Here is a 13,778-nt window from a genome sequence, read left to right as displayed (position 1 = left end):
AGATACAGATGTACACCACCATGCCTGATTTATGCAGTGCTTGTAGTCAAACCTAGGACTTCATGCATGTTAGACCAACTCCCTACCAACTGAATTACATCTCTAGCCCCTATTCATTTTATTTGTTTTGGACAGGATTTTGCTATTTTAATTCTTGCTGGCCTTGAACTCTTGGGAACCCCCTTACCTCAGACTATTGAGTGCTGGGATTACAGAAATGATCCACCGTGCTTAGTTCCCAATTCTTTCCACTTTTAAAAGAGTAATGTTCACATTATAAAAATATCAGCCACTTTGAAATAGATAAGGGGGGAAATGATATGTATTATATTTCTTGGAGTACATTCTTACAAGCTTTGCTATGAGCAAAGGAAGGGCAGATACGACCCAAGTTACAAAGCAAGTGGTCAAAGCCAAGTAATAATTGGATCATTCTTTCTAGGGCTTGGGTCACAAGTAACATGCCCACACGTATCAAAAATGTGTTTTCTGCACTTATGTGAGAGTTTGTTCAAGTCTAGAGGCTGAGGCAGTGGAAGTGTGAGTTAGGGACCAGCCTAACCTGGAAGCACACAGATATGCTTTATACATTTGGACATGAAATAATTAACCAGTGAAAAATGTTAGAATAGTTTGTGGCAATGCATGGTAATGCTTGTAATCCCAGCACCAAGGTGGCTAAGGTAGGAGGATCACCATAAATTTGAGTGAAACATTCTGTCAAAAAACATAGACAAAAAGTGTGTTGACATGGGACACATGTGTAACTCCAGCCCTAGAGAGGTGGCAGTTCCAGGTCATCCTCGACTGTAGATCCAGTTCCAGACCTAAACAAACCAGAAAAAGAAACTCCATGTTTCCAACAGGTAAGCTCTTCAAAATGTCACAGAATTACTGGATGCATTTCTGCTATTTGTTTGTTTGTTGTTTATTTAATTGTTCATTTATTTTATTGTAGTAACATTTGAGGTACCGGCCAATTTTGAAATAAATCCTGTTCTTTAAAAATTGTTTCTTCACCTTGAAATGATCAATGTTTCTTTTTTCCCTCTAAGGCGGGAAAAGTTAAGCCCGTTGGATACAGAGTAGCAGACTGTTTGACTGAAAAGCTTCCCAGGGTGAGCTCTTCTCAATTAATCTGTTTGTACCTTGAATATGAGCAGTAGGAGACTGAAAATCTGAAGATTTAACATGGTCAATGTTGAACTTTTACTATATTTTGGTGACACCTATTGATTTTGTCCAAGAAAATGAAAATGAAAATTTACATTTCTTTTAGTTTACCAAAAACTCTAGGATTCAATGTGTTTTTGTGGGAATAATGGGATGGTTTATAACCTGTATACTTTCTGGGGAAAAAGTCTGTATGAATATATGCCACATGTGTGAGGGTGCTCATGGAGGGCAGAAAAGACATTGACTCACCTGAAGCTGTAGTGATGGGTAGGTAAATGCGAGCCCTCTGGTGTAGGTGCTGCGAACAGAACTCCGCCGTTTCCAGGCCCCTAATTATAGTCCTAAAATGTTTGAAAATTATTTTTTATTTTATCTGCACGAGTGCTTTGTCCGTATTCATGGATGTGCACAAGGTGGATGCCTGGTGTCTGCAGAGGTCAGAATCAGTCATCAGATCCCCTGGAACTGGAGGTTGGGAGCCACCTGTGGGTGCTGGAACTGAACCTCGATCCTCTGGAAGAGCAGTAAGAGCTCTTAACCCCTGAATAATCTCTTCAGCTCCTCAAAGTATAATATTTAAAGCATTTTCTTTCTGCCAGTGAACAAGTTTTAGGGGACGTGTCCTCACTTGTAGATGCAGTTCCTTCTTCACTCAGGAAGCCCCTGCTGCTTGGGGAAGTTGAGTCAGTATTTTAATTTGTGCTTTATGGTTCTTGTCTCACTTTTGCCAGCTTATTACTCCCCCCGCGGTAAAGAAGTTTTACAACTTCAGATATCCACCTCCTGGAGCAGAAAGAGTATTTTATGGCAGAGTGAATGATCCCCAAATTGCACCTTATTTGACACATGGACTGCAGTCTAAAAGTTCAGCATCGGTAAACCTTTGTTTTTCTTTCGCTATTAATTATTAATTTACCAAGTTAGAAAGTTGAACAAATAAGAGTGTAAGTGAAATTTATAATTCCCATGTGTATTTTCTTTCTTCCTCTGTCCTCTACAAACACTGTTTCAGATTTTACTGTTCCTCAGATGGTATGAGGTAGGGGCGTCCCATTTTCTCAGTAAAGAGAAATGTTGTCACGCCTTGTTAGCCAGTAAGAGAACAGGCTTGGCAGCTCACTAGAGATAGTAAGTATAGATGAGTGGATGTGGATCAGAAAATATTTGATACTGACTGCCTGGATAGAATTGTCGCCCAATTGCTTGCTTATCTACCTTCCTATCTTTACTTCTAGATCTGTTATCTGCTTTTTTTTTTTTTTTTTTTTGTTTAAAAGTTTTGGTGGAGCGAAAGCTAGAACCCAGGGTATTATGTGTGCTGGGTAAATATTACTATTTAGTCCCATCACAACCCTCTGACTGATTAGTGATTAATCTCTTTTTTGTTTGTTTGTTTTTTGTTTAAAAGCTTTTCTTACATTGTGTGTGTGTGCGTTCTCGAGCTATAGTACCTGTGTGGAGGACAGATGAGAACTTGGGGGAAGGCAGTTCTTTTTTTCTATCAAGTGATTTCTGGGAATAAACTCAGATCACCAGCCTTGGAAACAAGCTCCCTTACCTGCTGATCCACCTTCCTGGTCTTTAAAAAAAAATTAGTTAACTAATAATTATTATATGTGTATGTCTCTATATGTGATGTATGTGTGGTCATGCGTGTGGGGACCCAGAGGACAACTTTGCGGAGTTGATTCTCTCCTTATTTTACCTGGGTTCTGGGGTAAAAGTTAAATTGGCAGGCTTTTGTGGCAAGTGCCTTTCGCTTGCTGATCCATCTCCCAGGCCCTGTATTTGTTTATTTTTGAGGCAATGTATCATGCCCAGCATCTCTCTCTCCTGTTTTTCTCTTCCTATCTATCTCTCAAATTTTTTTTTGTTTGTTTTTTGAGGCAGGATTTCTCTATGTGGCCCCAGCTGGCCTTGGAATTTGCGCTGTAGACCAGGCTGGCCTGGAATTCAGATCTGCCTGTGTGTGCCTCCTATGTGCTGGGACTAGCAGCATATGCCACCATGCCCACTGTTCTCTGTCATTTTTATCTTTTGTTCTTTATATTTTTACTCTGTAGTCCAGGTGGGCCTCAATTCTCTGTCTCTGCTGTTAAGGGCTGGAATTATAGTATTGTGTCATCAATCCCTATTTGGGATGCATGAGAAAGTTTGTGGAAATGGTTTGTGTCCTGTGCTTATCATGTGTGCTTTTCTTTTATTTTTAAATTTAATTTTATTTATTTATTACAATTTATTGTATCCCCTCTGCAGCCCCCTCCCTCATCTCTTCCCAGACCCACCCACTCTCCTTCTTCTTCCTCTATGCCCCTCCCCTAGTCCATTGACAGGAGAAGTCTTCCTCCCCTTCCACCTGACCCTAGCATGTTAGATCTTATCAGGACTGGCTGCATCATTTTCCTCTGTGGCCTGGTAAGGCTGTACCCTGCAGCAGGAGGTGATTAAAGAGCCTGTCACTGAGTTCATATCAGTGACAGCCCCTGTAACCTACTGTTCTTGAATATTTGAGTTAATAACACTTTCCATAAGCTTTTAGCACTGCTGCAGATTTTTAACTACCTAGGAAACTTTCTTTTTTTTTTCTTTTCTTTTCTTTCTTTCTTTCTTTCTTTCTTTCTTTCTCTCTTTCTCTCTTTCTTTATTTCTTTCTCTTTCTTCTTCCCTCCCTCCCTCCCTTCCTCCCTCCCTCCCTCCCTCCTTCCTTCCTTCCTTCCTTCCTTCCTTCCTTCATACTGGGGATAGAACCCATGGTGTACCTGCTTGTTAGGAATTGCTCTGTTGCTGAGCTACATCTGTAGGTTTTGATGTTGTTTGTTTGTTTTGTTTTTTTGCTTTTCAAGTCAGGGTTTCTCTGTGTAGCATTGGCTGTCCAGGAACTCAAGCTGTAGACCAGGCTGAAATCAGCCTCTGTACCACTCCCCCCTCCCCATCCCCTAGGGCTGGGATTAAAGGTTTGTGCCACCACACCCTGGCCTCTAGGCATTTTCCTTTGTTTTGTTTTTTTAAAGCTATGTGCCCCACTTCCTCTGGCTCTAGGGCTTGAATTTATAGCCTCCGGAGCACTTCAGTACTGAACTATATCCCCATTCAGCCTTATACTCTTTCTGTCATAGTCCAAGCCAGCCGGAGCTTGGTGTCCTGATGCTTCAGTTCCCCCAGGAGCTAGCTGAAGTTCTGGATCTGCTTTGTTAAACTTTTCATTTTGATGGTTCATCAGAAAGTGGGCAAAGCCAATGATGATGGAGAAATATTACTTTAATCATATTTTCTTCTCATTAGGATTTTAGTTTTTTTACATATACTTGATTCGATACATATGCATTTTATAATTTCTTTAGGCGAGCAAATTGGTAAACCCGGAGCCCCTTACCACTTTTCAACAGAAAATTAAAGAAAAAAAAGAATCTATATATTTTAGCAATCAACGATCACCATTGGGAAAATCTCATGATCAAACACCAGGATTGCCTAAAGGACTGGATGTAATCAACACAACATTTGGGACACCAGTTATCAGAGGTAGTAAAACAAGGGGCAGAGGGAGGTGAGAAAATATGATGTATGAAATTGGATTAAATATGTCATTGGTATATGTTTTGTTAATGGTGTGGAAAATTGTTAAGAATGAAAGATGCTCATCATCTTCACACATGCTGTTTTTTTCTGCTTGAGCCATTCTCTCCTCACTGTCTAGTCCTGATTAAGGTAGCTATCACATCCTCTCTGCTCCCTAACTATAGTCCCCCCCCCCTTTTTTTTCCATTTTCAGCTCACAGTTTTCTGCTTTTATTTTAATCCCCAATTTTTTCGAAGTTTGTATCTTGACATAGTAGTTGGAGTGACACCGAGAGAGTAATACTTGTAGTCCTCCATGTAGAAGTAAAAAAAAAAAAAAAGATATCATAGCAAGAACTCTCTCTTCCTCCTTCCCTCCCTTCCTTCATGTCATTCTTTTTAGGTTACTTTTTGAACCCAAATTCTTACAGGGTTTCTGTGTGGCAGCCACAGCAGTAAAAATTCAGTTTATGCAGTGGAGATTCAGTTAAGTATAGCAGACATAATATAGTGACTGAAGAGTCTCAGAGAACCTGGCATCAGGATGAACTGTGAGAGCTGTGTCTTCCCTGAGTATCTGCGTTTATGTATGTTTTTCTTTGTTTGAGTATGCTCAGGCCCTTGCATGTCTGCATAGTAATCTAACACTGGGGAGAATGTATCTTTGTAGACTTCACCCACTCCGTTTCTGAGATAAGATCTTGTTCATGAACCCAAATTGGCTTCAAACTCATCAGGTTTGAAAGACAGAAGGCCAAGTTAGCTTCAAATTTATGACAAACCTCTAATTTCAACTTCCCAAGTGCCAGTTTACAGACATAGGACAGCACACTTCATTTCTCAACATACACAGTTTATAATGGAATTGGTCACAGACCTTTTCAATTTTTATATAACTTCTTTTTATTTATTACTTGGTGGGAGGGGGCACATATGTCATAGTTCTCAAGGAAGTCAGAGGACATTTTTGTGGATTCATTTCTCTCCTTTTACCTTATGAGGCTATGGGAATCAAACTCAGGTCAAGTTGAGCGGAATGCTTTTTATCTGTGCCACTTGCCAGCTCTACTTTTTCTTTCTTTATTTTTTTTTTAAATATGCTTTTTAAAAAAGACTTATCATGTTGCTAGGTCTCATGAAACTAAAAAGATCATAAGATTATTTTCTTACAGATAGTAATATTTACTCTGTAAAGAAATTATTATTGGAATGCAGCAGTCTGCCATGCTAACTTACTGTCTCAGCTATAGAGGTAAAATCTGTTAAAAATTGAACTGTGGAAGTTCTTCTTATTTTGCTTTATTAAATAGTAAATATATGTTTGTTCTGTTTAAAGTATCTTTTTTTTAGTAGTGTGCTGGTTAATTTTTGTCATCTTGCCACAAGCGAGGGTCATACCTGAGAAAACACCTGCACCATATTGGCCCGAAAGCTAGTTTGTGAGGGTATGTTCTTGATTCATAATTGATTGGAGAGGTAGCTCAGTGGTTTGGAATGTGTTCTAGTCTTCCAGAAGACCTGAGTTGTGTTCCCAGGACTCACAAGAGTGGTTCACACCTTTAACTCCACCAGCTCGAGGACATCTGATATCTCTGGCCTTGTAGAACACCTGCACACCTGCACTCATGTGCACATTCCCTCACATAGACATATAAATATATATAATTAAAATATTAAAAAAAACAAGCTAAATGAGTCATGGAGAGCAGCCAAAAATCAACATTTCTTCTTCTTCTTCTTTATTAAAGATTATTTCTGCTTTATTTCCTGCCTCTAGGTTCCTGCCCTTCTTGAGCTCTTATCCTGACATCTTTCAGCAACAGACTGTGACCTGGGATGTATAAAATAAATAAACCCTTTCCTTCCCAAATTGCTTTTGGTTATGGTCTTCATCAGAACAATAAAAAGCAAACTAGGAAAAATAGGAATAAAATGCCCTGTTTATGGACTCATTTGATAGAGTGTTTGTCTAGCATGTAGAAGCCCTGGTTGATTGCCAGCACCAGACAAACCAGTTGTGGTGGTGCATGCCTGTAATTCCAGCACTCAGGAAGTGTAGGCAGGAAGATCATAAGTTATTTACCCCTTCTCCAACAACAAGAGCAAAACTTCTGTTAATATGAACTTTTAAACATCATATGGGCCAGTGAGATGGCTCAGAAGGTAAGGCACTTGCTTTGCAAGTATAGAGACCTGGCATAGAGCCTGGGAGCCCATGCAAAGTGCCCGCCTGTAATGCATACACACACACACACACACACACACACACACCAATAATAATGATGTTAGATACATGGTACTATAGTAATTATATAATAACTACTATCTAATTTAATTTGCCTCTTTTTTTTTTTTTTTTTTCAAGACAGGGTTTCTCTGTATAGCCTTGGCTGTCCTGTACTCGCTTTGTATGCCAGGCTGGCCTCAGACTCACAGACATTGCCTGCTTCTGCCTCCCAGAGTGCTGGGATTATAGGTGTGTGCCACCACGCCCAGCTTTGTTTGCCCTTTTTTTTTTTTTTTTTAAATAGGGAAAGTTCTCTCTAATACTCAGCTGGGTATAATGATGCATACTTGTAATGTTAGGAAGTTGATGCAGGAGGACCAGGAATTCAAGGCAACCTTCAGCAACATAGCAAGGTAGAAACTAGCCTGGGCTAAATGAGAGCCTTTCTCAGACAAACAAACAACCCCTGCAAACCAGTGCTTCAAAATGTATATCAGTGGGTATGATGATTCACATATAAAAAGAAACACTGTTTCTGTTTGCTTCATCAGATCCCTGAAAGCGAACAGGTGATTATTACCTCCCTTGGAATCATCTAAGAGAGCCTTACTGGGGTTTTCTGTGTGCTTGCCTTGCTTTGTGCTTATTTATAATCTTTGAGACAGGGCGTCTTTGACTGTGTTTCCTTGCTTAACCTGGAACCCTGGAGCACATTTTATAGAACAGGCTGACTTTGAGCTCTTAGAGATCCATCTGCCTCAGCCTCTGGAAAGCTGGGATTAAAGTTGTGGACCACCATGCCTGGTACTCCCCTGCTCTCACTGTAGTCAGTCTGATCCTGAAGTCTAAGCCCGTTATGGGCTGGTAACATTGTTGTCAGAACGCTTGAAGGATATAGTCTTCATTAAGTTCAGCTAAGCTGATGTACCTGGAACTATCTATTAAATGTCCATCCATCCATCCTTCCATCCACCCATCTATCTATCTATCTATCTATCTATCTATCTATCTATCATCTTCTATCTATCATCTATTGTGTTTTAAAGATGAGGTATCTTATTCTGTGGTCCAGCCTCAAACTCACATTGATCCTTCTGCCTCCACTTCCCAAGCACTGGGATTATAGATGTAAGCCATACTGGGGGGCTTGAATTATTATTAAAGATATTTACTGTATGAGAGAGACATATTATAATATGTCTTTGTACATTAAAAAGAAAACATCTAAAAATCTTCAAGTAGTTTTTGTTTTTTGTTTTTTTTTTAATAGGAAGTCTTTCTTTAGTATGGATTGAACCTTAGGCCTTGAACAAACTAGTTTACTGTTCTGTCTGGAAAAACAAAGGGCTAGAGACACAGCATAGTGATAGAGGGAAAGAAGATTGTGTATAAGGTCCCACATTCAGCCTGTTATCATTTAAAGAATAGTAGGTGGAACAAGATAAATCACTGTATGTATAAATCACTAAAAATCTATGGGAAGAAGAAGCTCTTCTCTACCCCATGAGTTCCCTGTTGTCTCTGGCTGTGTTGAGAATGTGGAGATCCAGATCAAAACAGACGAGATGTTCCTGCTTCAAGTTACTGCCAAAATCTGCACATGTCACATCCCACTGGACATCAGTGTTTCTAATTTGTAATTGAGATTTGCTTTCATTGTCCTAAGAATTTGGGAGAAAATGTAAATGAAAATTCTCTAGAGTTTCAGGATGGAGAATTTAACTGGAATTGGAGCATGGCTGAGGTTAACCTGAGTAGCTCTGGCAGAATTCTCAGTTCTTTACAGCAAAATGATGCACATACTCCTCTTTCATCTCTCCCCCCCGCAATATTGTCTTCCTTTCCTCTTCCTTCTTGCCCCTCTTTTTTTAGACAAGGCCACATGTAGCCCAGGATGGCCTTCAAGACCTGATCCTTCTTCCACTATGTCCGGCTTATCTTGTTTTTGTTGATAAATATTCATTTATATTGGATATGTCATCTTCTAGCATATGAAACCATCAGACCATATTTGTCATTTCCGGTAATTTATATGCATATTAAACAGATAGGAGTCATTAATATTTATCTTGTTTATTCTTTCTTCAGACTTGTCTGCTGGTGACACTGTGAATCCACCAAAATCCTTCAGAGATGTGCTTAAAGAAGGACAGGAAGGACATGATATGTATGTTCTCTCTCACCATGATTATTTTGCCGGTAAGTCTTGCCCAGTGCAGAGTGGGGCTGTGGATATGGGACCATCAGAATTTTCAAGAAAAGTACAGAGCATAATTTTCATGAAGTTAGACACCTCATGGATGATGTAGCTGATTAATAAGTGGAAGTTTATTATTATTTGTAGCATCATAAATCTTGGTAGCTGGGAAACATGTAGACTAATGTATCAAATTCATACAATATGGAACTAGCAAGACATTGTGGTAGATGATTATAATTCCAGCACTCACATGGCTGAAAGTGGATTGCAGGCTGGAGGGCAGCATGGCATACTTAGTGAAGCTGTATATTGAAAGAGAAGAATGCTCTCAAGCAAGCATGTGCCAGGTATAGTGGCACAGGCCTGTAATCCCGGCACTATGGAGGCAGAAGCAAGCAAGTTTCTGTGAGTTCCAGGCTAGCCTGGGGTATGTAGTGATGCACTGCCTCGAAAACAAACAAACAAATAAGAAAAAAAATAGTCATATATGGTGACTGTTCGACATTCAGGACACTGAGGTAGTAGGACTACTAAAAGTTTGAGGCCACTGTCACCTACAGAGTGAATTTCAGATCGTTCTTGGCTAGAGTGAGACCTCACCTCAAAACAGCAAGGACAGCAATAAGAGAAAGGCAGATTTACGTATTATTAGAGTGAAGAATCAGTTGTAGTGAGATGGTCCATTGGGTAAAGGAGTTTACCGTGCAAACCGTTCACGTAAAATTGTCGAGAGAGCAGAATATGAGAAGTTGCTTTCTGACCTCTAGATGTACACTGTGGTACACTCCCCAGTCCATCATATACATGCACAGTGATAATAAATAACATGAAATGCCAGCTAAGAAATATGAAATGTTATATGGCCTTATTTTATTTAGTGGGTTTTAACTTTAGTGATTACTATACTTATGAGAATGTCAGTTCCACCCCCCTACCACATGTGAGAAAGAATTTTGTTGCCCAGGAGGTTCTTAAGCTCCTAGACTTAAGCAATCCTTCCTTCTCAGCCCTCCATCTAGCTGGGACTGGAGGCCTGCGACACCCGACACCCGTCTTGGCCAAGCATGTAGGATAGAGCAGGTTTTAATTCTAGTTCACTCATTCACTTTCTTAGAACCTGAGCAGAGTTCTTCAGTGGCATGGAGACCTGCTGTGAGCGGAGTAGTATGCAAAACTGCTTAGCTTGGTTCCTAGAGCAACTATCAGCTATTAAGTAATCTTGTCTAATGGCATCACAGTACTAGAATAATTTTCACGACCAACATTATACATTTTATAGTGGGGTAAAATATAACTGAATTAAAAATATGTTAATTAAAATATGTTAGTCTTGAGAGAATAACAAAGTGCTTAGACTTTTATTTGGGTCTTGATAAAGCCCTGCTGGAGTTTGCCATTCTTTTCTTTCTCAGCTAATCTCTGCTGGTTCCTACACTCCTTACTGTGTTCCCAAGGATTCTTGGTCTCAACCTCTGTCTCCAACTACTGCTGTCCTTGCTCACTTAAACACAGTATCCTTCTTACGCCCTTGATTCCTCTCCTTATCGCTCTCCCTCTGCTTCTCCAACCTGCTTTCTTTTTTTTTCCATCTTGTTTGCTGTCCTCCCACATTCAAATTTAGAATGTAACTTTTTTTAATTTTTAAAAATTTTTTTATTGATTACAGTTTATTCACTCTTATCCCAGCTGTAACCCCTCCCCCTCCCATCCTCCCTCCCTCTTCTTCTCCTATGCCCCTCCCCCAGTCCAAAAATAGGGTAGGTCCTTCTCCACTTCCATCTGACCCTAGTCTATCAGGTCTCATCAGGACTGGCTTCTTTGTCTTCATCTGTGGACTGGTAAGACTGCTCTTTTCTCAGGTGGAGGTGATCAAAGTCAGCCCATGAGTTCATGTCAGAAATTGTCCCTGGTCCTATTTTTGGGAAACCCTCTTGGACACTAAGCTGCCATGGACTACATCTGTGCAGGGGTTCTAAGTTATCTCTGTGCATGGTCCTTGTTTGGAGTATCAGTATGAGAAAAAAAACCCTGAGCCCAGATTTTTTGGTTCTGTTGCTCTCCTTGTGGAGCTCCTGTTCCCTCCAGGTCTTTCTATTTCGCCCTTCTTTCATATGATTCCCTGCACTCTGCAAAATGTTTGGCTATGAGTCTCAGCATATGTTTTGATACCCTGCTGGGTAGTCTTTCAGAGGCCTTCTGTGATAGGCTCCTGTCTGTTCCCTGTTTTCTCCCTCTACTGATGTCCTTCTCATTTGCCTTTCTGAATGAAGATTGAGCATCTTACCAGGTCCTCCTTGTTTAGCTTCCTTAGGTATACAGATTTTATTATGAAAAGCTTCTGTAAAGCAAAGGACACTATCATCAGAACAAAATGACAGTGTACAGATTGGGAAAGGATCCTCACCAACCCTATATCTGAGAGAGGGCTAATATCCAGAATATATAAAGAACTTAAGAAGTTAAAAAGCAACAAATCAAGTAATCCAATTAAAAAATGGGGTATAGAACTAAACAGAGACTTCTCAATAGAGGAACATTGAATGGCAGAGAAACACTTAAAGAAATGCTCAACATTCTTAGTCATCAGGGAAATGCAAATTAAAACAACCCAGAGATTTCACTTTACATCCATCAGAATGTCTAAGATCAAAAACTCAAGTGACAACACATGCTAGAGAGGATGTGGAAAAAGGGGAACCCTCCTCCATTACTGGTGGGACTGTAAACTTGCACAACCACTTTGGAAATCAATCTGACACTTTCTCAGACAATTAGGAATACTACTTCCTCAAGATCCTGCTACACCACTCCTAGGCATATACCAAAATATGCTCAAGTACACAACAAGGACATTTGTTCAACCATGTTCATAGCAGCTTTATTTGTAATAGTCAGAAGCTGGAAACAACCCAGATATCCCTCATTTGAGGAATGGATACAGAAATTGTGGTACATTTACACAATGGAATAGTACTCAACAATTAAAAATAAAGAAATTATGAAATTTGCAGGCAAATGGTGGGATCTAGAAATGATCATCATGAGTGAGGTATCCCAGAAGCAGAAAAACACATGGTACATACTTAACTGATAAGTGGATATTAGACATATAATATAGGATAATCATGCTAAAATCAGTATGTAACTGTTGACCTTCTGACTTTCCTGTCTCCAGGTCTCAAGTGATGGAATTATAGGAATGTGTCATTATACCTGGTTTTGTGGGAGTGGTTAATTTGGAGCTGGCCATGATGACTTATGCAGGATGATATCAGGAGTTCTAGGCTATCTTTCGCTACATAAGACCCTGTTTCAAAACAACATTGTACAACAAACACAATGACAAAAGATAGCCATGACTAAATATGTTTGTGTGTAAACTGATAAATGTTTAAAAACCATAATAGGGTAAAGTGCATGCTGTACAAATCTGAGAAACTGTGTTTAAATGCTCAGAAACCATGTAAAGCTGAGCAGAGTATTATGTGTTTGTAACTCCAATCTGGAGAATTCCTGGAAGATCACAGCCCCACTAGCCTAGTTATGCAGACGCAAAAAACAGCAAAAAGACCCTGTTTTAACAAAGTAAAAACATGAGGACCAGCATGCCACCTGGGCTGTCCTGTAGCCTTCACATGCATGCTACAACACTGCATCCCCCCCCACATATATATGCACACATATCACACACACACACACACACACACTCACACACACAAGTGTGTTAAAATTATGCTCAGAACATCTCTAATTGACAATTATGAGGACAAAATTGTATTTATTTGCTGATTTTTTTTGTAATGGAAGGTACATTAACCTTTTGAAAGTTACATAACCTAAGCTTTTTTTTTTTTGAGGTTTAAACTCATTGTAGAGAATTTGGATGTTAAAAATGAAGAAAAAGCAAATGTACCATGTAACATCATTAGCCTAAGATAACTACAGTTGTTAAGCTGTAGACATTTTTCTAGACTTTATCCATTGAATTTCACTGAATATCCATTGAATCATCTAGGTTTAGATAAATAGAATCTGACCCTTCATGTTTTCATGGACTCTGACATACATTTAAGATTAGTTATTTAAGTGACTAGAGCGATGGATCAGTGGTTGAAAGAATGCATTGCTCTTGTAGAAGGCCAGAGTTTGGTTGCCAGCAGCCATATCAGGCAGTTCACAACCACTTGTAACTCTAGTTCCAGGGGGATCCATCACCCTTATCTGGGCACCTGTCATCATGTGTGCTTACTCCCACATAGACACATAATTAAAATTAATAAAAATAAGTTGTATGTGGTGGCATACAACTTTAATCTCAGCACTTGGAAGGCAGAAGCAGGAGGAACTCTGTGAGTTCAAGGCGAGCCTGATCTACATAGTGCGTTCCAGGACAGCCAGAGCTACATAGTAAGACCATGGCTCAATAATAAACAGACAAACAAAACAAGCTCAGAATTTGTTGCTTAAATTAGTAGACCAGGGACAATGTTCAGTGACAACAAGATCTGTAAAGTCTTTAAAATACAATGACATTACATCACTGCTGAAACAATAGTTGCTTCTTAAATAAATGCAGACCATATAGAAATATAGTACTAAAAAAGATTCCTCAGGGTT

At 39.6% G+C, this 13,778-nt stretch overlaps 1 protein-coding gene across 3 annotated transcripts in view; it reads left to right on the top strand.

Annotated features, from left to right (window-relative positions):
- Efhb (EF-hand domain family member B) overlaps nucleotides 1-13,778 on the top strand; it is a 73,392-nt gene that overhangs the window by 5,558 nt on the left and 54,056 nt on the right. For all 3 annotated transcript variants that reach the window (XR_009586787.1, XM_060369657.1, XM_060369656.1), the window contains exons 2-5: nucleotides 1,056-1,118; nucleotides 1,908-2,051; nucleotides 4,518-4,698; nucleotides 9,050-9,160. Coding sequence is in view for 2 of the 3 variants with exons in the window: in XM_060369657.1 (XP_060225640.1) it covers nucleotides 1,056-1,118; nucleotides 1,908-2,051; nucleotides 4,518-4,698; nucleotides 9,050-9,160 (499 nt within the window). In the remaining variant the exon portion in view is untranslated. The remainder of the gene's footprint in view (nucleotides 1-1,055; nucleotides 1,119-1,907; nucleotides 2,052-4,517; nucleotides 4,699-9,049; nucleotides 9,161-13,778) is intronic.

The sequence above is a fragment of the Meriones unguiculatus genome, chromosome 16 (genome assembly GCF_030254825.1).
Source record: "Meriones unguiculatus strain TT.TT164.6M chromosome 16, Bangor_MerUng_6.1, whole genome shotgun sequence".
Classification (NCBI taxonomy): Eukaryota; Metazoa; Chordata; class Mammalia; order Rodentia; family Muridae; genus Meriones; species Meriones unguiculatus.
This window is presented reverse-complemented; position numbering and strand designations above follow the sequence as displayed.